This window comes from Venturia canescens, chromosome 3, assembly GCF_019457755.1.
Source record: "Venturia canescens isolate UGA chromosome 3, ASM1945775v1, whole genome shotgun sequence".
Lineage (NCBI taxonomy): Eukaryota > Metazoa > Arthropoda > Insecta > Hymenoptera > Ichneumonidae > Venturia > Venturia canescens.
Window position 1 is genome coordinate 26,049,529 of NC_057423.1, and position 24,683 is coordinate 26,074,211.

Sequence of the window (24,683 nt, forward strand, 5' to 3'; positions counted from 1 at the left end):
TTCGTTAACACACAACTATCAAAGCGAACTCGTATACATAATCTAATTACACACATGACATATAACCATGCTTTAACTGACGATATATTTACACTGGACAATATCCCTCGCACACTGGTTCAATTGAAGGAATTAATACTTATTTCCAATCGAACGAAATAATAAAATCTGCATCACCCAAAAACACACGGATCACAGACTACATTTACGCGGCCGCTTTTATACCGGTTTAATTCACTAAAAGACCGGTTTTCTTAATATTATGACACCACATCACTATTTTTACTAAAATAATAAATATTATGCACTCTACTAAACAACAAACATTTTTTAAAATTGAATTTAGACCGCACTTTATTATGTCGAAACTACGTTTGTTCATGATGCTATCAAAAACTGACAGATGGTTGTACATATATACGTTGACGAAGTCTGAGCGTGGTTACGTTCATGGAGTGTGACCGTGGATACGTTTATGGAGTTTAAACGTGGTCTGTCAGATGGAGTGAGCCAATCAGAATGCGTTGAGATACAACTCTACTACCACTAACTCACGTCAAAACGCGTATACGTATACGTCGAACTCGTAATGTGTCAGTAACTTTTGCATAATCTTGAGCCCGTGCAAAGTTTTTTCTCAACAATTACGCCACCGATCATGCTCATTTTGGGCGGAATCGAAAGAGAATTTATTAATTAATCTCCAGTTCAATTTTCAAAGTCTCAGATGACTTATGAGTTTCGTATTTGAACAATATGACATGCCAATTTTACCCCCACCACGGCGAATCGTTTTATTCAGAGAAAGTATATCGGCGAGAGCCTCAGGCCAGCAGACGACAGAGCTATCAATGTACTTGTCCCGAGACTCTACCGAGTCTCTTGATGCAACAGATCACCCCTTATCTTTGATTATGGTAATATGTAATGGAACTTGGTTCGGCAAGTTTATAAGTGTTCCTTTTCAAATAGTATTGAAGTTTGTATGACTGATATACAGCGAATACTTCCAAACTTTGATATTTCTGTGTTGCAGCGTGTGTGCCAATCATTCAAATCATTTACTCCAACCGTATCATGTAATCTAGAAAATTCATCACAAAAGTCTTCCGCTTTTCTAGATACTTCAATTTTCCTTTTTCTACTCCATTGTGAGTTTTCGAATTTCTAAATTAATTTCTGAATTGTCCTGAATAGGTTTTCCTCCAAAACCAATGCAGGTACCTTAAACGTCTTTGAATTCTGTTGCTTTGTTGAATTAAGTTTGCTTAGTTTTTTTTGCTGCTTTGAGTTCTGGCATAATAAATGTTAGAAGTTTTCGGGTACTTTTTTTCAGCAACTATCAAACTGTGGATAATTGGACCTCAGCGGCCACTTGCAAACTTTGGAAATATATTTCATTGAGGGCACGTTTTGGATGAAATGAAATCTCTAGATTCAGAATGCAATAGCGACATTTAAAGTGGGCAAATCTGTTGGATTTTTCGTATCTTGAATTTGATCTATCTTTCATTTGAATTTTGAAGAAAAGGGATAAATAAAATCTGTTCTATTAAGGAAATCTTTACATCAGTTCTTTCTTGGTATGAAGACTTGGAAAAAAACGCCAAAGGCCAAGGACAGACAGGTGACGAAATATTTTCAGTACAATTTTGACGAAAAATAGATCTTTTGTCGCGGAAACCAACGTTATAAGCCGAAAATCATATTACAGCCCACGAGACGCATTTCTTCACTCTCTTGGGTTCCTTTTACACAAAACATATTAGAAGATAAGGGGGAAAATCACCAACGTGGAAGAACAAACCAATGCCGATATATTTCCGGTACAATTTTGACGAAAAATAGGTCCTTTTTCGTGGAAACCAACGTTATAAACCGAAAATCATATCTCGGCCCCCAACCCGCTTTCTACCATTCTCTTGGGTTCCCAATAAGCATAGCAAATTAGAGTAGAAGAAAAAAAATAGCCCAACTCCATGGACAGACCTGTGACGGAATATTTTCTGTACAATGTTGACGAGAAATTTGTTGTTATTCGTGGAAACCAACGTTATAGGCCGAAAATCATATCTCGGCCCGCAACACACTTTTCTCCATGCTCTTGGATTCTAAATAGATGAAACATATTAGACTACAAGGAAAAATATCGCCAAAGTCCAAAGACAGACCTGTGACGAAATATTTCCAGTACAATTTTAACGAAAAATAGATCTTATTTCGTGGAAACCAACGTTATAAGCCGAAAATCATATTATGGCCCACAACACGCATTTCTTCATGCTCTTGGATTCTCAATAGACAAAACATATTAGAAGACAAGGAGAAGAATCACCAAAGTCCAAGACCAAACCAGTGCCGAAATATTTTCAGTACAATTTTGAAGACAAATTGGTCTTTTACGTGGAAACCAACATTATAAACCGAAATTCATTTCACGGGCCTCATACCGGATTCCTCCATGCTGTTGAATTCCTAATAGTCATAACATATTAGTGTATAAGGAAAAAAATCGCCAAAGTTCAAGGGCAGACTTGTGACGAAATATTTTCACTACAATTTTTACGAAAAATTGGTCTTTTATGGTGGAAACCAACTTTATAAGCCGAACATCATACCTAGGGAAAATAAGATTGGGAAAAGTACATTGATGGTCCCTTATTTGCTGATAATTTCATGAAAAAGATTATCCCATAAAAAATGTTCGTATGAGAATGGAATCTATAAAAATGTACTAAGCAAATAATTCATAGAAATTTATACTAAAATCCTATAACCGTCATAACATAAATGAGGAACTTTTGAGAAAAAAGGCAAGATATCAAACCATAAACTTCCCTTAGGGAAAAAAAGGTTGGGACAAGTACATTGATGGTCTCTTGTTTCTGGATGACATAGAAAAAAGATTTAGAACCAGGAAAAAAATTCTATAAAAATATTATAAACGAAAAATTGAAAAGTTCAAAAAAATTCAACAAAAATAAAAAACAATTTAAAAAATTCTGTAAAGAAAAATAAAAAAATTTCAAAAAAATTCATAAATATTGAAGACATTGAAAAATGTACTATCCAAGTTACATGTAGTATAAAAATGTATGATATCAATTGGAGGCCAAGTTTTTATTGATAATTTGGAATATTTATCGAACAAATTGGAAACTTTAATGAAATTCATGATAATTATTTTCAAGAAAAAAGTTAATGAAACAAAAGTCATAACGGAAGTTACGTGCAGTACTAAAATGTATTATATCAATTCGAGGTCAAGTATTTATCAGTTATTCGAAATATAATCTCCAGCGACAAATGAGCGTTGAGAATCCTTGTCGGGCTCACAACGTTTTATCAAAATTACTAAAAAATTAATGGAAATAAAATCATTAAAAATTCACATGAAAGTCATTCGTTACTTCAACAAGGTACACACTTTAAAGAATCGATTCCCCTCCGACTTTCAGGATCTCCTGGTATTATTCACAACATTCAATTTCGATTGGATCGGTACAAATTATGTTCAAATACGTCTTAAACGTACTTGTCCGGCCCATCACTTTTTATTCAAATTGCTCATTCGAAAACAAATCAAAAACGAAGTTAATGCATGTGTTAATATTAAGGAACAGTAATTCCCGAGAAAATAATTTTCCTTCGAATCGCTCTTGTCAAAATGAAATGAAAATGAAAGATGAAGTTGATTAATCTATTTATATTATATGGAGTCATAATTCACAACAAAATCATTTTTCTACAAATTCCAGGAATCCACGTGTCGTACTCGACTAGTGATATTTATCAAAATGTGTACGTGACTATAGAAAAAAAAAACATTGCATGGCTGAGTAGGTTCGAAAATTTCTATTAATGCGCCTGATTATTTCTCATTTTCATTGGTTCTTACCGAATGGTATGTGTTCACTGAAGATAATGAGAAGTGGATATTGCTATACGAACTTGCGAACAATCAAGTTCAAATTACTTGGAGATATTATTTTTATTTTTATCCATTTTATTATATTTGTCATTATAGAAGAGCCCTGATTTGTTGTCGAATGAGCAATTTGAATAAAAAGTGTTGGGCCGGACAAGTACGTTTAAGACGTATTTGAACATAATTTGTACCGATCCAATCGAAGTTGAATGTTGTGAATAATACCAGGGGATCCTGAAAGTCGGAGGGGAATCGATTCTTTAAAGTGTGTACCTTGTTGAAGTAACGAATGACTTTCATGTGAATTTTTAATGATTTTATTTCTATTAATTTTTTAGTAATTTTGATAAAACGTTGTGAGCCCGACAAGGATTCTCAACGCTCATTTGTCGCCGGAGATTATATTTCGAATAACTGATAAATACTTGACCTCGAATTGATATAATACATTTTAGTACTGCACGTAACTTCCGTTATGACTTTTGTTTCATTAACTTTTTTCTTGAAAATAATTATCATGAATTTCATTAAAGTTTCCAATTTGTTCGATAAATATTCCAAATTATCAATAAAAACTTGGCCTCCAATTGATATCATACATTTTTATACTACATGTAACTTGGATAGTACATTTTTCAATGTCTTCAATATTTATGAATTTTTTTGAAATTTTTTTATTTTTCTTTACAGAATTTTTTAAATTGTTTTTTATTTTTGTTGAATTTTTTTGAACTTTTCAATTTTTCGTTTATTATATTTTTATAGAATTTTTTTCCTGGTTATGATTTTTCTGCGTTTGTGGTCACGATTTTACTATGGCCCTCAATACGTTTGAAACATCTTGAAATTTTCATAAATTACTTCACAAGCATGTTGCTACACGGAAAAAATTTCCAATACTCCCACCCTGAAAATGTTGTATAGCACCACCATACTAACCCATTAATGCGCAAAACGACAATTTTGGACACACAATTTCAAGTACGCAGTTTTAACTGAGGAACAAAAGAAAAATTTTCCAAAATCCGATATAGGGGGTTTTCGAGGGTGCTCTTTTAGAATCTGGCATTGATTTTGTAAAATTAAATCAAAACTTCATCATTTTTGCGTTTTTAATTGAGAAGTCAACAATTTTTGACGTTTTTTTTTCCCTCAAATCGATTTTCGTTACTGTTGTTGCACTCAAATAACCATATCATCGCCAGCAAAAGTGTTCTCATTGTCCGACCTTTCCAAAACACTGGTTGTAACCAGTATTATAAAAGTATTTATAAATACTCTTTCCTCACTCAGTTTTTCCAAGATGGCGGTTTTTTTTCAAAACAGCTGGATGTAAATCTGCGTGATTTTTTTCCCGAAAGTCTCAACGTAACAAAGAAATGTTACAGAACAAAAAGAATTGATCATCATCTAAAGAATACGACTGATTTTTATCAAAATTTTTCTAGCTATTTTTGTATTTTTCAATTTTGACAATTTTTGGAAAAATTTTTAAAATTCTGAAAATAGTCACACGTATTTTTTGGATGATTCTCAACAATTTTTCTTATATCAAATTTTTTGTAAAGTTGAAACTTTTTGAAAAAAAATTATTTTCCATCGCATAATAAATAGGTTCATAATTGTGTTCTCAAAAAGTTTCAACTTTAAAAAAAATGTTATTTAGCAAAAATTGTTTGAGAATCATCCTTAGAATGCGTGTGAATCTTTTCAGAGCTGTTAAAATTTTAGAAAACATCGAAATTGAAAAATACAAAAATAGCTAGAAAAATTTTGAAAAAAATCACACGTATTCTTTAGATGATTCTCTACCCCTAGGGAAAAAAAAGGTTGGGACAAGTACATTCATGGTCCCTCGTTTGCTGATAATTCCACCCATAAAAAAAAAATTCAAACAAAATTTTTTTTTAATTATAAAAAAAAATTATTTCATAAAAAAAATACAGAACAATTCGAAAAAAATTTCACAAATCTTGAAAAAACGTTATATTAAAACATCAAAAGAATTAAATAACAAGTAAAAAAAAAACCGAAAAATCGCGCTTGAAATCATTTTGGAAACCGATGCCTCATTCTTCTTATTTGATTCGAAGGGCTAAATCAATTGAAAAAAATTTACGTTCAACATTAAAATTCTTCTCAGACTTTCAGGATCCTCTGGTATTATTCACGAAATTTGACGTCGATTGGATCGATACAAATTATGTTTAAATATGTGTTAAAAGTACTTGTCCGGCCCATCACTTTCCGTTTAAATTGTTTATCCAAATAAAAGTCAGGGCTTGTCTAAAACTGGTGGATCACAAGTATTCATGCAGAGGGAATTGAGAGAATTATGTTCAAATAATTTTTACTTAATTGCACTAATTTAATAAAAAACGGAAACAAATTATTCCGCAATATAGAAGGGATATTATTGTGCATCGATAAATGAAAAAAATTGTACATAATGTATATGTTCAAGCTCCCAAAATAACTCTGCAGTTTATATTCGATGACGGCAATTTTTACTTCCCACTTATTCTTCCAGCGAACGAGTTCCATTCGGAATAAGAACTAACCTATACTATTATTAAGAACATTAAATTAATAATGAATCGCATTTCAACAAACTTTTAACGAGATTCTGCCGTACCATTTCGTTTTTTATGATTGATTCTTTATTGAATGAATAGTGATGGGCCGGACAAGTACTTTTAACACATATTTAAACATAATTTGTATCGATCCAATCGACGTCAAATTTCGTGAATAATACCAGAGGATCCTGAAAGTCTGAGAAGAATTTTAATGTTGAACGTAAATTTTTTTCAATTGATTTAGCCCTTCGAATCAAATAAGAAGAATGAGGCATCGGTTTCCAAAATGATTTCAAGCGCGATTTTTCGGTTTTTTTTTTACTTGTTATTTAATTCTTTTGATGTTTTAATATAACGTTTTTTCAAGATTTGTGAAATTTTTTTCGAATTGTTCTGTATTTTTTTTATGAAATAATTTTTTTTTATAATTAAAAAAAAATTTTGTTTGAATTTTTTTTTTATGGGTGGAATTATCAGCAAACGAGGGACCATGAATGTACTTGTCCCAACCTTTTTTTTCCCTAGGGGAAGTTTATGGTTTGATATCACGTCTTTTTTCTCAAAAGATCCTTATTTATGTTCAAATGACTATAAGATTTTAGTTTAAATTTCTATGAATTGTTTATAATTTTCGGTGTATAACGTTGGTTTTCACGAAAAAAGACCTATTTTTCGTCGAAATTGTACTGAAAATATTTCGATAGAGGTTTGTTCTTGGACCTTGGTGATTTTTCCGCTTGTCTTCTAATGTGTTTTGTCCATTGGGAACTCAAGAGCATGGAGCAATGCGTGTTGCGGGCCGAGATATGATTTTCGGCTGATAACGTTAGAAAAAAGAAAGGAAAAGAGACAACAAATCCAACAGAATTGGCCCTTTTTAAATGTTGCTTTTGCATTCTGAATCTAGACATTTTCGTGTCATTCAAAACATGTCCCCGATGAAATATATTTCCAAAGTTTGCAAGTGGCTGCTGAGATCCAATTATCTACAGTTTAATAGTTGCTGAAAAAAGGCACCCGGAAACATTTTTTATGTCAGAACTCAAAGAAGCAAAAAAAACTGAGCATACTTAATTCAACAGAGCAACGGAATTCAAAGACGTTTAAGGTATCTGCATTGGTTTTGGAGAAAAACAATTTCACGAGAATTCAGGAATGAATTTGAAAGTTTAAAAACTCAGAATAAAATAGAAAACGGAAAATTTAGGAATTTAGAAAAGCTAAAGACGTTTGTGATGAATTTTTGAGATTACATGTTACGGTTGGAGTAAAAAATTTAAATGATTGGCACACATGCTGCGACACAAAAATATGAAAGTTTGAAGGTATTCGCTTCATACCGCAGTAATATAAACTTCAATAGTATTTGAAAAGGAATACTTTAAAACTTGCTGAACAAAGTTCCATTACATATTACCATAATCAAAGATAGGGTGTGATACTTAGCACATATACTTATCCACAGAAATTTCAAAGTTCGCAGGTACCTGCTGCGATTCAATGTATCTGCGCAATGAGTTTGGAAGACAGCAATTTCAAATCCATCCATAAATGAGCAATTGAAGACTTTTGCAATGAATTTTTCACTTCATATGTATATTACAGTGAGAGTTAAAAAGTAAAATGAATGGCAAAGTATATAAATTTTATAGTTTGCAGATTTTTGCTGTATTTCAATGATCCAAATCTATAGTATTATAGTGAAAAGTTGTTGAAAGTCATGATGTTACATTAAAATGACATAGCGCACATAACATTCAGAAATTCTGTAGGTTTCCATGATGTTAGCAGGCATTATACTTAATCGCATCCAAAACTGAGCAACTGTAGACTTATCGTAATGAATCTTTTCACTAATAATTCCACATTTGCAATTTGCAGAATAGGAATACTCAACATACACGTCATTTCATAAGTATTGTTGTGAAAATTTGTGTTTGCCTACCGCATTCCAAAGACTCGACTTTTCATATGATCAGCAAACAAAGCATCCAAAGACTTTTTGGAATAAGTTTCAAAATTTGTTACTCGACAGACCAGGTGGAAAATGAATAACTGCACTTATATCAACACCAGAAACTGTTTTGAGAATCTGATGTACAAAATGTGCGATTGATGATCATAGCTGGAAACCTCTTGAATCACGTTACCACAATCAGCATGAAGAAATAGCAGAAAATCATAGGACACATATTAGGCAACGAATTAATAATATGTATCGATCCGCTGCAAACTGATGGGGTGAAAACAAGGATCGGAGAGGGCAGAGCCAAACTCAATAAGAAGCAAAATATGGGAATATTCAAAAATAATGATGATATACGAAATAAATTAGAAAACATTTATTCAATTGGAGTTTCTAACATTATACCAACAGTTTCGTGTGTTCTTGTTTTATTAATTATCAACCATAATATTTCAGATCGCAAAAAGAAAATTTGATGTTATAGGTTGACGAACGTCTTTCCTCACAACTACCAGACCTATTTTTGATAAACTGATTTATGTATTTATTCACCTTATTTACATTATTCACTAACTATGCGAACGTTTGTTACATTTGTCTCGCACTTCGTAACGTCAAAAACCCCGGCCGGTTCGTTACCACAGAGCTATAAAAGGGAACTCGTATATATAAATTACATTATTACACATGATATATAATCATGCAACTGACGATATATTTACACTGGACAATATTCCGCGCACTCTGTTTTAATTGAAAGATTATCTCAGTTGACACTTATTTCCAATCGATCGAAATAATGAAATCTTGAAAAGTTTCGTTGACATATGTACCATGCTTTTTTTATATTCTTTTTCACACTCAGATCACAGACTACATTTACGCGGCCGCTTTGATACCGGTTTAGTATATCACAAATTTTAACAAAATAAATACTAATATGCACTCCGAGAGATGACGAAAATTATTTTTAGTTATCCCGCACGCACTTCATAACATCATAACCCCAAACGTCAACATGACGTGAAACTTCGGCTGGTGACTTTCGAGCTCTCGGCATGTGACGTCAGTCCGCGACACCGCCGCGAAGTTAGACCGAGGGACATGAGGCCTTTGATGGTATTATATACAGACATGTTAAATTTCTAAATGTGTTAGTAACTTTGCATAATCTTGAGCCTGTGCAGAGTTCTTTCTCAGCAATTACGCTACGGATCGTGTTGGTTTCGGGCTCATTCGAAAGAGATTTTGAAAGTTGGTCTCTAAACTAATTTTCGCTCAACAAAACACGTCTTGAGCTCAGCAATTCAAGAAAATGACATGCCAGTTTTACCCCCACCACCGCGAATCGTTTTATTCAGAGAAAAGATAGTCTCGGCGAGAGTCTCAGGCCAGCAGACGACAGGGCTGTCAATACTTGTCCCGAGACTCTACCGAGTCTCTTGATACTTTTTGTTCTGGAACATTTCTTTGTTATGTTGAGACTTTCGAGAAAAAAAATCATTCAAATTTTTATCATGCGGTTTTGCAAAAACCGCGATTTTGCGAAAATCGAGTGAGAAAAAAGTGCTCATCACCATTATTCTGGAAAGGTCAGTCATTGAGAACACTTTTGCTGGCGATAGTATGATTATTTGAGTACAGCAACAGTAACGGAAATCGATTTAAAGGAAAAAAACGTCAGAAATTGTTGACTTTCCAATTCAAAATGCAAATACTGAAGATTTTGATTTAATTTTACAAAATAAATGCCAGATTCTAAAAACCCCCTATATCAGATTTTGGAAAATTTTTCTTTTCTTCCTCAGATAAAACTGCGTACTTGAAATTGTGTCTCCAAAATTGTCGTTTTAAACATTAATGGGTTAGTATGGTGATGCTATACAACATTTTGAGTAAGGAGTATTGGAAATTTTTTCCGTGAAGCAACATGCTTGTGAAGTAATTTCTGAAAATTTAAAGATTTTCCAAACGTATTGAGATCCACAGTAAAATCGTGACCACAAACGCAAAAAAATTCCATGTTTTATAAACGAAAAACTTCAACCCCCGTGGTCGAGGGTTAAGCATTATTTTAAAAATATGAAAAAATTGCAGCATTATTTTTTATGTATTTCGAACCGATCTATGTTCAATAAAACGATTTTTATTTTCAAAAAAACAGATTATGCTTAAGGGGGTCACCCCTGTGCGGGCCGCAATTTTTGGGGTTTTTCCCTGATTTTTTGCGGCAAAGATAAAAAATATAGACTTTTGAAATTTGAAGGGTTCATCCAATTGTATTCAACTCTATGGTAGAATTTTTTAACTCTGATATTTCGGTTTTATTCGGTGTCTATTTCAAAGGAAACCATCTGCATGGTCTCCACGATTCCGGAGGTTCCGTTTATCTGCGATCAAAAAACCAAGGAACGTTTTGATTTGTAAAGCAGTGGCTATCGCCTGAACTAAAGCCATACAGAAATATCAAAATTGAAGGGTTATTGAGCAATGCAACATTTTGGAAAATTTAAATCAGGTGTTTCAAAACGGACAAATCCTTCAATTTTCTATATTTCTGTATGATTTTAATTCAGGTGATAACCACTGCTTTACAAATCAATACGCTTCTTGATTTTTTCATCTCAGATAAACCGATCCCCCGGAATCGTGGAGACTATGAAGAAACATGTAGGTTCCTGTGAAATAGCATTGCACCGAATCTACCAGAGATATCAGGGTTGAAAAATTCTACCATCGAGTTGAAATACCATTAAATAAACCCTTCAAATTTCGACAGTCTATATTTTTTTCCTTGCTGCAAAAAAATCGCGAAAAAACCCCACAAAATCCGGCTGTCACACGGGGTGACCCTCTTATGTTGGATTTCATTATTCCAATCGATCAATATCGCGTTATCTGAAAAAAAGATTCAAGTGCCTTAGTTAGTCGTTGAAATCCTGTCGTTATTTAACGATTTAACCTCAACATTGAAATTTATAATTCGTTACAATTTTTCGAATTTTCAAATAAATTAGCCGTAATTTGATTAAAAAATTTTTGTTCCCTTTTTTTTCGATATCTCTTTCGACGAGGCAGGAAATAATTTTAATTAAAATTTTTTTTCAATAAATATCGTTTCGCAAGTACACTTTGATGGGAGATAATCATTATCTAACATGAAGATTTCGGTTTTCCCATATCCTGTAAAAATTTTTCAAGTTCACAGTGCACAAAAAGTAGGCAAATCAAATCATAAGTTACAGCACGAGTGCTGTTGAAAAATTGGAGACAAGTACATTTATGTTTTATGTCACCTGGACTCATAGGGTCTCAGTGAAACCCTATGTGTCTCACAAGGAAAGGTTCTCTGCTGACGTCCTTCGATTTTGATGAAATTTAAATATGTTATTCTACATCAAAATCTAAAAGACACGTATTTTTTTTTATCGGCGGAAAAACGTTTCTAGGGGTTGAAATCACCCTTCAAAGTTGAGACCTCCGAGGGGTACTTTTCAGGTTTCACCTATTTTCACCTGAGATAATAGAATGCACCCAAATGGATAATTATCTTAATGATAAACGATGAAAAATGCAACTGGTTTCATATCGGAGGGTTGCATAGGAAAAAAGTTATAGGGGTTGAAATTCACAAAATCGTTATAACAAAAAAAGTATTGCACCTATCTCGATGAACTTAATTGCATTTCGAAGAGGGCAAAAAAATAGTAGATACGGGTTTTTGCGTTTTTCTCGCAAATCAAGTTAAGGGGGTGAACTACCCCTATATATGTTTACATCAAATCTCAATAAAACGGCAGTAATTTTTTGTTTTCCTTATTTCTTCTGGTCGTGATACGATAACAGACGGTATACAAGAAAATATAGAGGACTATAAGAAATTCTTTCATCGGCGATTGGTCGAGACGGATAGATTCTCAACGGTGATTTGTTGTGATGGGCATCAAGAGGCCCTTGTATGTATCGGTCTAAACCCATATACAGATGCGTCAACTCCGTAAATGTGTTGGTACTTTTGCATAATCTTGAGCCCGTGCAAAGTTTTTTCTCAGTAATTACGCCACCGATCATGCTGATTTTGGGCGTAATCGAAAGAGAATTTATTAATTGACTCAAACTTCAATTTTCAAGTAGCGAAATGACTCCTGAGTTTCATTATTCTACAAAATAACATGTCAATTTTACCCCCACCACCGCGAATCGTTTTATTCAGAGATAATATAGTCTCGGCGAGAGCTTCGGGCCAGCAGACGACAGGGCTGTCAATGTACTTGTCCCGAGACTCTATCGAGTCTCTTGATAACTGTAAGCCGATAAAAAAAAAATACGTGTCTCTTATATTTCGATGGACTATAACATATAAAAAAATTATCAAAATCGGCGGAGATCACCAAAGTACCTTTTGTTGTCAGTCTCTACAGAAAATAACTTCTCCATTAGGCCAAGCCACGGAGCTGAAAAATGATCAGATTTTAACAAAAACAGTAACTCTAACCACCGATGCCATTACACGCAAAATAGCCCCCACATCTTAAATGCACAGTTTTCTACTTAAGTTTTCTATTTTCTTTTTTTCTTAACAATTTATTGCCAAAAATCACTTTTTTTTTGTTTTCTGACTTTAAATATATGATAGAGAGCATATATAATGATTTAAGCGTACTGATACTACCTTTACTACCTTCTTAAAAGACCGTGACGACAATAATTTTTATTTAACATGATGCTACAGCGGTGATATGAGCGTACAACCAATCGATAAAGCGCCAAAAGAAACAATCCAAGTATTGGCAACATGTCATTCACTCGTGCAAATCGACGAGGGTATTGTTGGTGACCCTCTTGAGAAAGTTACGCTGGATGCAGTCAACTGGAATTTGACAAAAGGTAGGCAATAATACTCAATAAATCGAATATTATTCCTGAAAATGAGTGCTTCCACTTCGAGCTACTCACTTCGGTATAAAAAAAAATCGGAATCAGGTGTTTTTGTTCAAACTAAGCCTTTACTGTTTAACATATTAATAGTTAAGATGTAATTATCATATATTGATAGGAACAAAGAAAAAAGAAGAATCCCAATAAAAAACCGCCAACTAGAAACATATAAATAAACAAAATACGTTTTCCAAAAATAATTTTAATTAAACGTTATTTAAAAGTGATTTTAATTTTTTGTGATACATGATTTAAAGGGGTGTAACCGTTATGTAAAAGTGATTTTAATTTTTTGTGATACATGATTTAAAGGGGTGTAACCTCATCAATGTTTTTAATTATTAGGTGATGCTGTCATTCCGAAAAAAGGTAAAGGGCACGTACTGAAGATCTTTTACCGACATCACTTTTCCTCGGCTTTAAAACGGATGTGTGTCGTCTCCGGATATTCGTTAACAAGTGCATCATCTGAAATGAATTATATAGTGACTGTAAAAGGGGCTCCGGAAACGTTGAAGAGCATGGTGTGTAATAACAAAATTAGTGTGCATTACTTTTTTAAGATATGAACTGATAAGTAAGATTTGTTTTATTATTATCTGGCACGATATTTTCTGTTCTCAATTAAGTAATATTTACAACTTCTTCTCTGATAGACGGTTTGAGAATTAGAGATTAAACGAAAGTTTTAAAAACATCTTTTAAAATTGACCAGTGTAGGCTACCTTGAACATTAACGAACGCAATTATCATTAAAATGAATTTGCTGAGTATTAAATAAAAAAATTAAAATCATTTTACCTTTAGTTGCATCCGATTGAAGATAAACTGTAATAATTTCGGAAAAACGAAAATAATAAGAAAACTTACAATTAGAGACTTCAACAAAAACAGTGTTAAATAATGCTATCCTGAAGCTTCCTTGTAGCACACTTCGCATCATTAAAACTTACGAACTTATATCGGAAAAAAATAATATTTACGGAGTAACGCGATTTATCATTTCATTGATAATATAAATAACCATGTACATGAGGTATTCCACCCCGAGCGTGTAAACCCGTGACCCTGAACCTTTTGGATTTCTTTTTTTTCATAAGATCGCATTGAGTCTAAAACACATCCTCACAATTTTTTTGGAGTTTTCCAAACACGTTTAATACGAGTGGGGTGATGTTTTCAATGACGGTCGTAGGTCAAGCGTAGCCGAGTGACAGACGAAACGAGCCAAAATGAGGGCCGGGCCGAGCCGAAGTCGAGACGAGTCCCTCGGCTTGGCTCGTCTCGTCTAGCACGAGGTAGAGCGGGACCTACGACCGTCGTCGAAGTGCTCGAAGTGCTCCGGAAATGCGAATTGAGGGTGCAAGGGACGAGGCGCAGGGCCAGGGGGCTACGGGGGTTGGCAATTACCCCCGGAGCTAAATCAGGATACAATAGACCCTTCAGCTCAACCAAGACCTAATGGCCAGTCGTCGGTAAACGAAGCAGCATTGGCTCCGTTGGTCGAAGCACTACGGTCCATATCGGCGCAAGGTAATACCGACCAACTACTACGGTTACTGACAGGGCTAGTAGCCAATCCTCGGGCAACAGCGGTGTCTACACCACCGTCGAGGATGCCTTCATATCAAATTATCCCTGATTTATTCAGCGCGATCGAAAATTTCACGGGAGAGGACGACGGTGTACGGCCACGGGAGTGGCTCGAGAATCTCGAGTCTCTGCAAATCTTCTTAACTGGACCGATGAATACGTGCTCGCGGCTGCGCGCCTTCATTTGCGAGGCAGAGCACGTGATTGGGCGAGAACTAACGTACAAAAATTAAATTCGTGAAGCGCGTTTAGGGAACGGTTTTGTGACACTTTTGTGGTCCCGCATGAACGCTGACAATGTGGGCTCTTGTGTTGGCGCGACGACAAGAGGCTCACGAGAGTATCACGAATTATTTTCATGCGAAAGTGCGACTACTCAAGGGGTTACGGCTAAACGTCGTGGAAGAAAAAAGCACAGATAGTGTCGGGGTTGTGCTCGCGCGAGCTACTTCATTTGGTGATGCCGGGTGCTCATTATAACCACGATAGTTTACTCCATTCTATGATTTATTTAAACGGATGTTTAGCGGAACAATCCTCCCCCCCCCCCCCCCGTGCAACAAAATAAAGCAGCACGTGATAACGCGAGTAAAAAACAAAAGTCACACACGAATACCACCATTAACGCGAGCCGTAGTGCTTCGGGTGGTTCCCAACCATCGTCGAGCGGACGTAAATGGGTGGAAACTCGAACTTGCTGCAATTGCAACAAGACAGGACACCTGGCGCGCGATTTTCCGTAACCAAAACGAGAGATGACCTGCTTCAAATGCAAGCAGCCGGGTCACATTAGCAAAAATTGCACGGCGGGTAAATCGACTGAAGCTAGGGTGGTACAGTTAGTCGGCGGCGCGCGTGATCCGATTGTATGGAAATAATGCTAACTGGGAAAAAAGTGACTGCACACATGGACATGGGCAGTGCAGAATGCACTATCTGTGCATTGGTAGTATCAGAACTCGGTTTACAAATGCAACCGGAGGCGATTCCGCTTAAACCGTGGGGTCCATCAGATACCCTACTATACAGTCTTGGCAAGGTAGCCGCGGAAGTGTCCATCGATGATGTGTGCGTGGGAGATGTGACATTACAAGTCGTACCGGATGAATATCAAGGCACGGACGTCTTGATTGGGAGAACATTTAAGGACCATGAGAGTGCCGACTACGAGAAGGTTCAGGAGAAGTTTTCGTTCCAGCGACCGCGAGTATTACCGATAGAATGTGTCAAACTGGTGTCGGGAGCGCACGCGAGTGAGAATGTGACCGTACCCGCAAATTCGCTCGCTTTTGTCGGCACAACGACAAAACTTTTTCCTTTCATAAATTGGTCGACCAACGAACAAACATTGACACGCGGCGCTTCTCCGATACGTCGTGAAGTGTCGACGATCGCGATGGTGGAGTGGGTTGAGGCGCGACACGTCGCGATAGGTCCATGTGATATAATTGTTCTTATAATCTTGATTGTATAATCGTCTGGTTATGATTTCCGATCAATTGAAACACTTTTTTGACATAATAACTCTAAAATACGCAATTAAAAATTTCGATGGGAGCCATCTGAATGTACATATATACGCACATCCGAGACTTGTTTTCATAACCAATTGCACGCCATGTTGAAAAATTTAGTAATAAATTTTGAAATTTACACTTAGAACAAGTGCTGCTGTATTGTCAGTAATAGCACAACAACTTGAATTTGAATAAATAAAAAATGCGAAAAAGATCAGAACAAAAAACCGGTTGCCGAAAGTGAGGCTCGATCCCTGAACTATCGGATTACAAATAATGCACGGTACCACTGCACTACGCCACATACTTTGGATGACAAGAACTTATATATAAATCGTGAAACGCAATTTACATACGAGTTTTGTTGTTTGTCAGTTACAAATGGGGGGCTAATTTTCACAGAATTTTTAACTTCGGTTTTCCGCCCGTTTTCTCCAACGTTAATCTGAGGTTAAACTACATCCACGAAGTTGGCACCACACTTTTAAGTTACAAATATTTTAAAGGTTGTTCCAGGTTGTTCTATATTAGTTCTGCATTGTTCGAAAACGGCATGAGGCTGAGACTAAAATATTCGGAGAAAATTGAAAAAAAGACGATTTTAGAGCTGGCACCTCACTTTTAAGATATCGTGATTCTAACGGTTGTTCTGTGTTGTTCTAGGTTTGTTCTATATTGTTCCAAAATATCGCGTCAAGAAAAAATTTATTTATCACTAATTTCGCGATGAACAATTTTTAACCTAGCACCACATTTTCGAGCTACGGTGATTGTAATGGGTGTTTTGAGTTGTTCGAAGTTCGTTCAACACTGTTCCAAAATATTGCGTTCGGAAGAAAATTATTTTTGAAAATTTTTGAGAGAATTGTGTATTCAACTAAAGTCCCACCTCTACAAACTAGCAATTTTAGGGTTGTTCCAGGTGGTTCCAGGCTTGTCCAAGATTTTCTAAAGTTAGTCTCACGTTGTTCCAGCATATCTTGTTCGAAAAAATTGGTTTTTCGAAAATTTCCAGAAAATTGATTCTATAGCTGCCGACTTAATTCGGAGAAATCGCTATTACGTGGATTGTTCTGAGTTGTTCTAAGTTTTTTCTAGTTTTATCAAGTCTCTCCCAATTCTTCCGCAACAGCTCGTTTCAAAGAAATTTATTATTCAGAAACTTCAAGAAAATTTATTTTCTGCGTCGCACTGGGATGCTAGCATAACCTTTATTTCTGCGATAGAAAATTGCAATCGCAAATCAGAACGTAATGAACCTTCGTTCTTTTACAAAATCCATGAAAATGTCAACTTAATATTTAATTTTAGAGAAATAATTTTATTTATTGGTAGTGCATCGCACTAGAATGCTAGCACAACTCAGCACAAACTTTATTTCTGTGATAGAAAATTGCGGTCGCAAATTAGAACCTAATGAACCTTCGTTCTTTTACAAAATCCATGAAAATGGCAATTTAATTTTCCTATGGCAAATATCTCCAATGCATGGTTTTCTAACATTGAAAAATGCAGACCGCCTGCAATTCAAGTAAACCATGTAATTCTTTTATTTAGCCATATACTTCAAGAATTACTTATGTGCCCGTGGACGCATCAAAAAAAGGCGTTCTCGAAGACTGGCTTTGTTACTGCTATTTTTTATGAAAAATGCAATAAAAAATTATTCCTACATGTACTCTTATATATTATTGATAAACAATAAAAAAAAAGTAGCTCGATATTTTTCCAATAAAAAAAAATCATTCAATTTATGCCTTTCTTGCTGGGTTCAGAGTCGTGCTACCCTTCTAGATGAGTAAAAAATGATTGGATATCAATAAAAAAAAAACAAATTGATGATTTCTTATCGATTGACATTGGTTACGCGAACTTATTTTAACGTTATGGTTACGCGCATGCAAGGAGGACTACGAGCAGGTTGTCAATACCCTCCTCGTTTTTTTTTTTATTATTGTTTTTGTTTAATTTTTTTTTGATTTTTCAAATTTAAAAATTTTTTTGATTTTTCAAATTTTTAAATTTGTTTTGTTTTTAAATTTTTTCAAATTATTATTATTATTATTATTATTATTATTATTATTATTATTATTATTATTCCCAAGGAGTTGCGGAAATCCTTTTTACGGATTCCATGTAGTCTTACGGACTACATGGGTATGTGGGACTCCCAAAAAAATAGGCCTACCCACTAAAACCGCCACCTCCTTGTTGTCCTTCCCCCAGCCAGGGACTATGTTGATATTACTTCTGACTGGGGGTTCTGTCTGTGTTCGTTCGTTCGTTCTGTCCCACCGTTATCGTTACGTCGCGTCACTCCGTCTGCTCAGTTGTCCGTCAAGCAGCCGTCCGCGTTCTTGCGTCTCAGTACGTTTTCTGTGTAGGTGGCGACTAAGCGCCACCATTCCGGTCTCTGCAGCATAACCCCGACGATGTTCTCCGGGGTAATACTGCCAACTGTCATTTCCAGTTCCCGTCTCTGTCTCGTCCAGCGGTCGCACACGAAAAACGTGTGTTCCGCGTCGTCTCGTTCGTGTCCACAGTACTTACAGTCGGGTGTCCGTACTCTGTTCATCCTGTGCAGGTACCGTCGGAAGTAACCGTGTCCCGTCAAGAGCTGGGTTACGTAAAAATTTACGTCCCCGAACTTCCTCCCGAGCCACGGCCTCAGGTCCCGTATAAGTCGTTTCGTCCAGTTACCGGCGTCTTCGTTTGTCCACCGTCCTTGCCAGTCGTCGATCGTCCTTTCGCGCTCGGCGATTGCCGCGTTCTTCCGTCCTATGTCCGCGCTGCTCCCGTAGATCCTCTTGCGCTCAAAGGCAAGTAGATCCACGGGTATCACGCCCGCCACCACCAGAACTGCTTGTGCAGAGACTGTCCGGTAGGAGCAGGCGATTCTCAGCGCGCCCTGTCTCTGTACCATCGTCATCGTCTTACAATACTTTTTTGTCTTCAGGGAGTCTGCCCAGATCTCCGCACCGTACAGGAGGATCGAGTGAGCTGTCGCCATTAACAGTCGTCGTTTCCCCGGTCTCGGTCCCGTCGTGTTTGCCATCAGGCGGCTCAAGGATGCTATCCTCTCTGCCGCCCTCCGGGCTGTCTTCTGTATGTGAGGCCAGAAGGTCATCTTCGTATCGAGGGTCACCCCTAGGTACTTGACTTCCCCCTTGGTCTCAGTCACGTGTGTCCCCACTGTCATGGGCTGTATCGTCTATATGCGTCTTCTCGTAAGAAACGTCAGTTCCGTCTTTTCCGTTGCCAGTTGGAGTCCGTGTTCCGTCATCCACCGTCCTACTCGTCTCATGGTCTGGTTCAACTTCAACTGTGCCAGTTCCGGAGATCGCTCTGTAATCACCGCCGCTACGTCATCAGCGTAAGCGACGAGGATCACTCCGAGCGGCATCTCCAGCCTAAGCAAGCTGTCGTATAAACCGTTCCAGAAGTCAGGTCCCAGTATCGACCCCTGGGCAACCCCAGCGGTGATCTGTCTCGTTACCTGTCCTTCGATCGTCTCGTACGTTATCCGTCTGTTGTTCAGGTAATCCTCCACAACCCGGACCAGATATGGTGGAATCCCGAAATTGCCGTTAAGCGCCTCCAAGATATCCACCCACCTAGCCGAGTTGAAAGCATTCCTGATAACCAGTGTCGCCAGCAGCACGATAGGTCGAGCTGCATGGCAGTGTCTGCCCAGCTCCAGGAAAGAGTCGACCACCTTTTGGATTGCTCCAATAGTCGATCGACCCCTCCTGAAACCGAACTGCAGGTCGGAGAGACCCCCTCCGGCCTGCATCGCGTCCGTCAGTCTCGGTCTCAGTAGTTGTTCATAGAGTTTACCTGTCGTGTCCAGTAAACTCAGCGGTCGGTAGGCCGAAGGCGTATTAGGGTCGCCCCTACCTTTTGGGATAAGGACTAACCTCGCCTCCTTCCACCGGTCGCTGAACGTCCCCGTCGTCAAGCACGTGTTGTACAGGTCGAGAAGTATCTCCGGCCGCAGGCGAGCCACGAGCCGGAGGATCTCGGCCGGTACACCGTCTGGTCCCGGCGCCTTGCCAGCCTTCATCGCGTTGGTCGCTCTGGTGAGCTCCTCCGCGGTAAAGACCGGGGGCGCCGGCACGTCCGTTGCGTTCGTCGCGTTTGTCCTAGTCGGGTGCGTCGGAAACAATCCGTCAACAATCCGTCCTGCTGTTTCAGCATCTTTGAGTTCCGGTGGAATTCGGGCCCCTAGTTTGCCGGTCACAATCTTGTAACCGGTTCCCCAGGGATCCTCGTCCACCTCCTCGCAGAGCTTCCTCCAGCATCGCGTCTTGCTGTCTCGGATCGCTTTCGTCAGCGTCTTCCGTGACGTCTTGTAAATGGCCTGGAGGTTTTCCCTTTCGGGTCTGCCCCCAGCCCTTGTGACTCGACGCCGATTTGCTAGGCATGTCCTGCGCAGCTCGGCTATCTCGTCCGTCCACCAGTATTGTGGTCGTCTGTGTCCGTTCTGTCGTCGTCTCGGCATTGTGCTATTGCACAAGCCGTCTACCAGTTTGGCCGTCTCGTCTGTCAGTCTCTCCGCCCTTTGCCGGCCAGTCAGCTCCGGGGGAATTTTCGTCATCGGAGCTGATGCTGCCATCAACTCCTCAGAAAATTTTCGTCCGTCGAGTTTGTCGAGATTCCACCGCGGGGGTCGGTGTGGTCTCGCTCGTCTTATCTCTGTCGATCCCGCCACTTCGAAGACGATGTACTGGTGGTCGCTGGCTGTATAGTCCTCAACCACCCCCCACCGCCTCAGTTGCGGCAGGATTCTGTCCGACGTCATCGTCACGTCAGGGATGGAGTCTCCGAACCCTGGTCGTCTGTACGTCGGCGTGTTTCCCGTGTTTACCACTACCAGGTCCAGCCTTGCGGCCATCTCCAGTAGCAGTCGTCCGCGTCTGTTCGTTTCCGTCATTCCCCACTCGGTCGCCCTCGCGTTGAGGTCCCCCGCAACGATGACGTCCCCGGGCAGGTCCCTGATTCCGTCTTCTAGGAGTGCCACCTTCCTCTCGAACTCCGCCGCGGTGCAGTTGGGCGTCAGGTAGACACTGACATAAGTGACAGCGCCCACCCTGGCCCAGACGAAATCGTCCCCTGCCCCGCGGTCGGAGACTCGCGATTGGGCGGCACCCCTTACCCAGATAGCTGTGGTCTCAGTTTCGTTCGTAATGTACGTCTGGATCGTCCTTCTCCTGTATGGCTCACACAGGATCAGGATGTCCGCGTCGTGTTCGTCGGCTATCTGTGGTAGGAGCATGTCCGCGGTCCTACTTCGGTTCAGGTTACCCTGGACTATTCTGTCCGTCTTCCGGCCTGCTTCCTGCACTCCTCCAGCGCGGCCCGAAACATGGCGCACCTTCCGGTGCCGGCGAGGTGCGCCACGTCCTTGTGCCCAGCTGCGGAGCACAGTGGACAGATCGGTTTGTTTTTGCAGTCCGTCGCATGGTGTCCGGACGCGCCGCATTTGCGGCAGCATTTCGTCCTGTCCACGTCTTTACAGTCGGCCTTTACGTGGCCGAAGCCAAGGCACCTGTAGCATTTCGTCACCGTCAGTCTTTTTCGAACGCGGCAATGCACCCACCCAATCCCGATCCGTCCGCGCCGAAGCAGCGCATCGGCTTTCTGCGAATCAAGTTCGCAGACCGCCATGTACTGCTCGGCACGGTTCGGACCGAAAATGTGAACTCGAAAGTCCACGTCTCGTCCCGTCTCCCGTCGAAGAGCGTCCGTTACGTCTGCCGGGGTCGCAACGCAGTCCAGGTCCATGATCTCCAATTGCACGTTGGAGTTCAGAGCCCTGACGCTGCCCGCTTCCCCTATGGCGTCCTGCACGCATCGCTCGAATTCGTCGCGTCCGTCCGGTTTGCTTGAGTCCGCCTGAAGCTTCAGCAAACACAAACCGTTTTTGGTCTTCCTTAGAGTCGTCACCTGCACGTGACTCTTCTTCGGATCGACCGTCGTCCGTATCTTGCGTACTATGTCCGAGTACGTCATGTCCGTTCCCGGTTTGACGAGAACGACCGTTCCCCTTTGCCGGGGGGCCGGACCGCTCTGGCCAGCTCGGGTTGTCGCGTCCGTTTTCTTTTTCTTTTTCTTCGTCTCGTTCCGTGTGACCGTTTGCCAGTCCGCGGCCGGCACCATCGTCGGTGGTCTCTTTTGAGAGGACTCCGGCGTGGTTCCGGTCGCCGACCGTTTTCGTTTCGTCCGAGGCGTTTCTTTGTCGTTCGTGGTGGTACCAGTCGACGTCTTGTCACCGTCTGCAAGGCTTCTTCCCAAGGCCGCGTCCATCTGCTTGTGCAGCGCGATGTCCACAGTCTCTAGAATCGTCTTGATTCCTGTCTTCACCGTCATGTTCATGTTTTTCTGTACGCCCGCTGCTTCGGCCATTTTCGTCGCGGTCTCGTGGATGAGCCGGAGCAGCTGGGTCAAGTCTTGTTCGTCGTTTGTCTTTGTCGCCGTTTGTCTCGTCGTTGCTGTCTGGTTGTCCACGGCGGAAGCATAGCTTGCTGCGCTGCTTCCGCTGGAGACACTGTCCGTCCTGTTTCGTCTCGGTAGATTCAGTAACGTCCTGTCCGTGTTGTTGGTCCGGGTCGTCCTCCTCTTCACCGTGCACAAGGTGCGGCCGTCAGAATCCGTGCCGCTGCCCATGGCCACCGGGGCTTTCACCCGATCGGAACCAGGGGGGGATTCCCCCTGAGAAGGGGTTACCACCTGAGGTAAATCAATGTTTTTGTTGTGCATGTCCATATTTGTTTGTCCCATCGTGCTACGGGTCCCTCGTGGTCGCGACTCCACGAACCGCGCTGGGACAAGGCACGGCCCCTGAGGTCCCCCCCCTCTCCCTGTGGGTTCTGTGTTCCCCCCTGTCGAGTGTGCGTGGGTGTGAGTGCCCGTGATGACAAACCGGGCTCCATTCACGGGGAGAGCCCGTTTATAGGGATCCCCTTCATTCGCTTTCGGGCGACTCCGTTTATAGGAGTCCCCGGACATTCGCTTTTCGGTAGGACCCGTTTATAGGGTCCCCGAGCATTCACGTCCCCGGTTTGTCGAAAGGCGTGTACGTGTGAATGTTTGTGTAGTGTGTGAGTGTGGGTGTGTGTGTGTGACCAGAGCCCTGTTAGCCGTGTGCAAAAGCACACGTTGCCCGCCCTGCACGTGAGAAATCTCGAACGTATTATTATTATTATTATTATTATTATTATTATTATTATTATTATTTTTTTTTTACCAAGGAGTTGCGGAAATCCTTTTTACGGATTCCATGTAGTCTTACGGACTACATGGGTATGTGGGACTCCCAAAAAAATAGGCCTACCCACTAAAACCGCCACCTCCTTGTTGTCCTTCCCCCCAGCCAGGGACTATGTTGATATTACTTCTGACTGGGGGTTCTGTCTGTGTTCGTTCGTCCGTTCTGTCCCACCGTTATCGTCACGTCGCGTCACTCCGTCTGCTCAGTCATCCGTCAAGCAGCCGTCCGCGTTCTTACGTCGCAGTATCGTTTCCGTGTAGGTGGCGACTAAGCACCACCACTCAGGTTCGTGCAGCATTACCCCGACGATATTCTCCGGAGTAATACTGCCAACCGTTATTTCCAGTTCTTGTCTCTGTCTCGTCCAGCGGTCACACGCGAAGAATGTGTGTTCCGCGTCGTCTCGTTCATGTCCACAGTACTTACAGTCAGGTGTTCGTACTCTGTTCATTCTGTGGAGGTACCGTCGGAAGTAACCATGCCCCGTCAAGAGCTGGGTAACGTAAAAATTCACGTCCCCGAACTTCCTTCCGAGCCACGGCCTCAGGTCCCGTATAAGTCGTCGCCTTACCTTTCGGGATAAGGACGAGCCTCGCCTCTTTCCACCGCCCGCTGAACGTTCCTGTCGTCAAGCACGTGTTGTACAGGTCGAGAAGTATCTCCGGCCGTAGGCGAGCCACGAGCCGGAGGATCTCAGCCGGTACTCCGTCTGGTCCCGGCGCCTTACCACTCTTCATCGCCTTCGTTGCTCTGGTGAGCTCCTCAGCGACAAAGACGGGGGGCGCCGGCACGTCAGCGTCGTCCGTCGCGTTCGTCCGTATCGGGTGCGTCGGAAACAATCCGTCAACAATCCGTCCTGCTGTTTCGGCGTCTTTGAGTTCTGGTGGAACTC

At 40.2% G+C, this 24,683-nt stretch overlaps 1 protein-coding gene across 5 annotated transcripts in view; it reads left to right on the plus strand.

The window, feature by feature from the left end:
- The window catches only part of LOC122408124 (endoplasmic reticulum transmembrane helix translocase), a 326,148-nt gene that overhangs the window by 79,380 nt on the left and 222,085 nt on the right, over positions 1 to 24,683 (plus strand). For all 5 annotated transcript variants that reach the window (XM_043414736.1, XM_043414735.1, XM_043414739.1 and 2 more), the window contains 2 exons: positions 13,206 to 13,360; positions 13,757 to 13,935. In XM_043414736.1, coding sequence (XP_043270671.1) covers positions 13,206 to 13,360; positions 13,757 to 13,935 — 334 coding nt within the window. The remainder of the gene's footprint in view (positions 1 to 13,205; positions 13,361 to 13,756; positions 13,936 to 24,683) is intronic.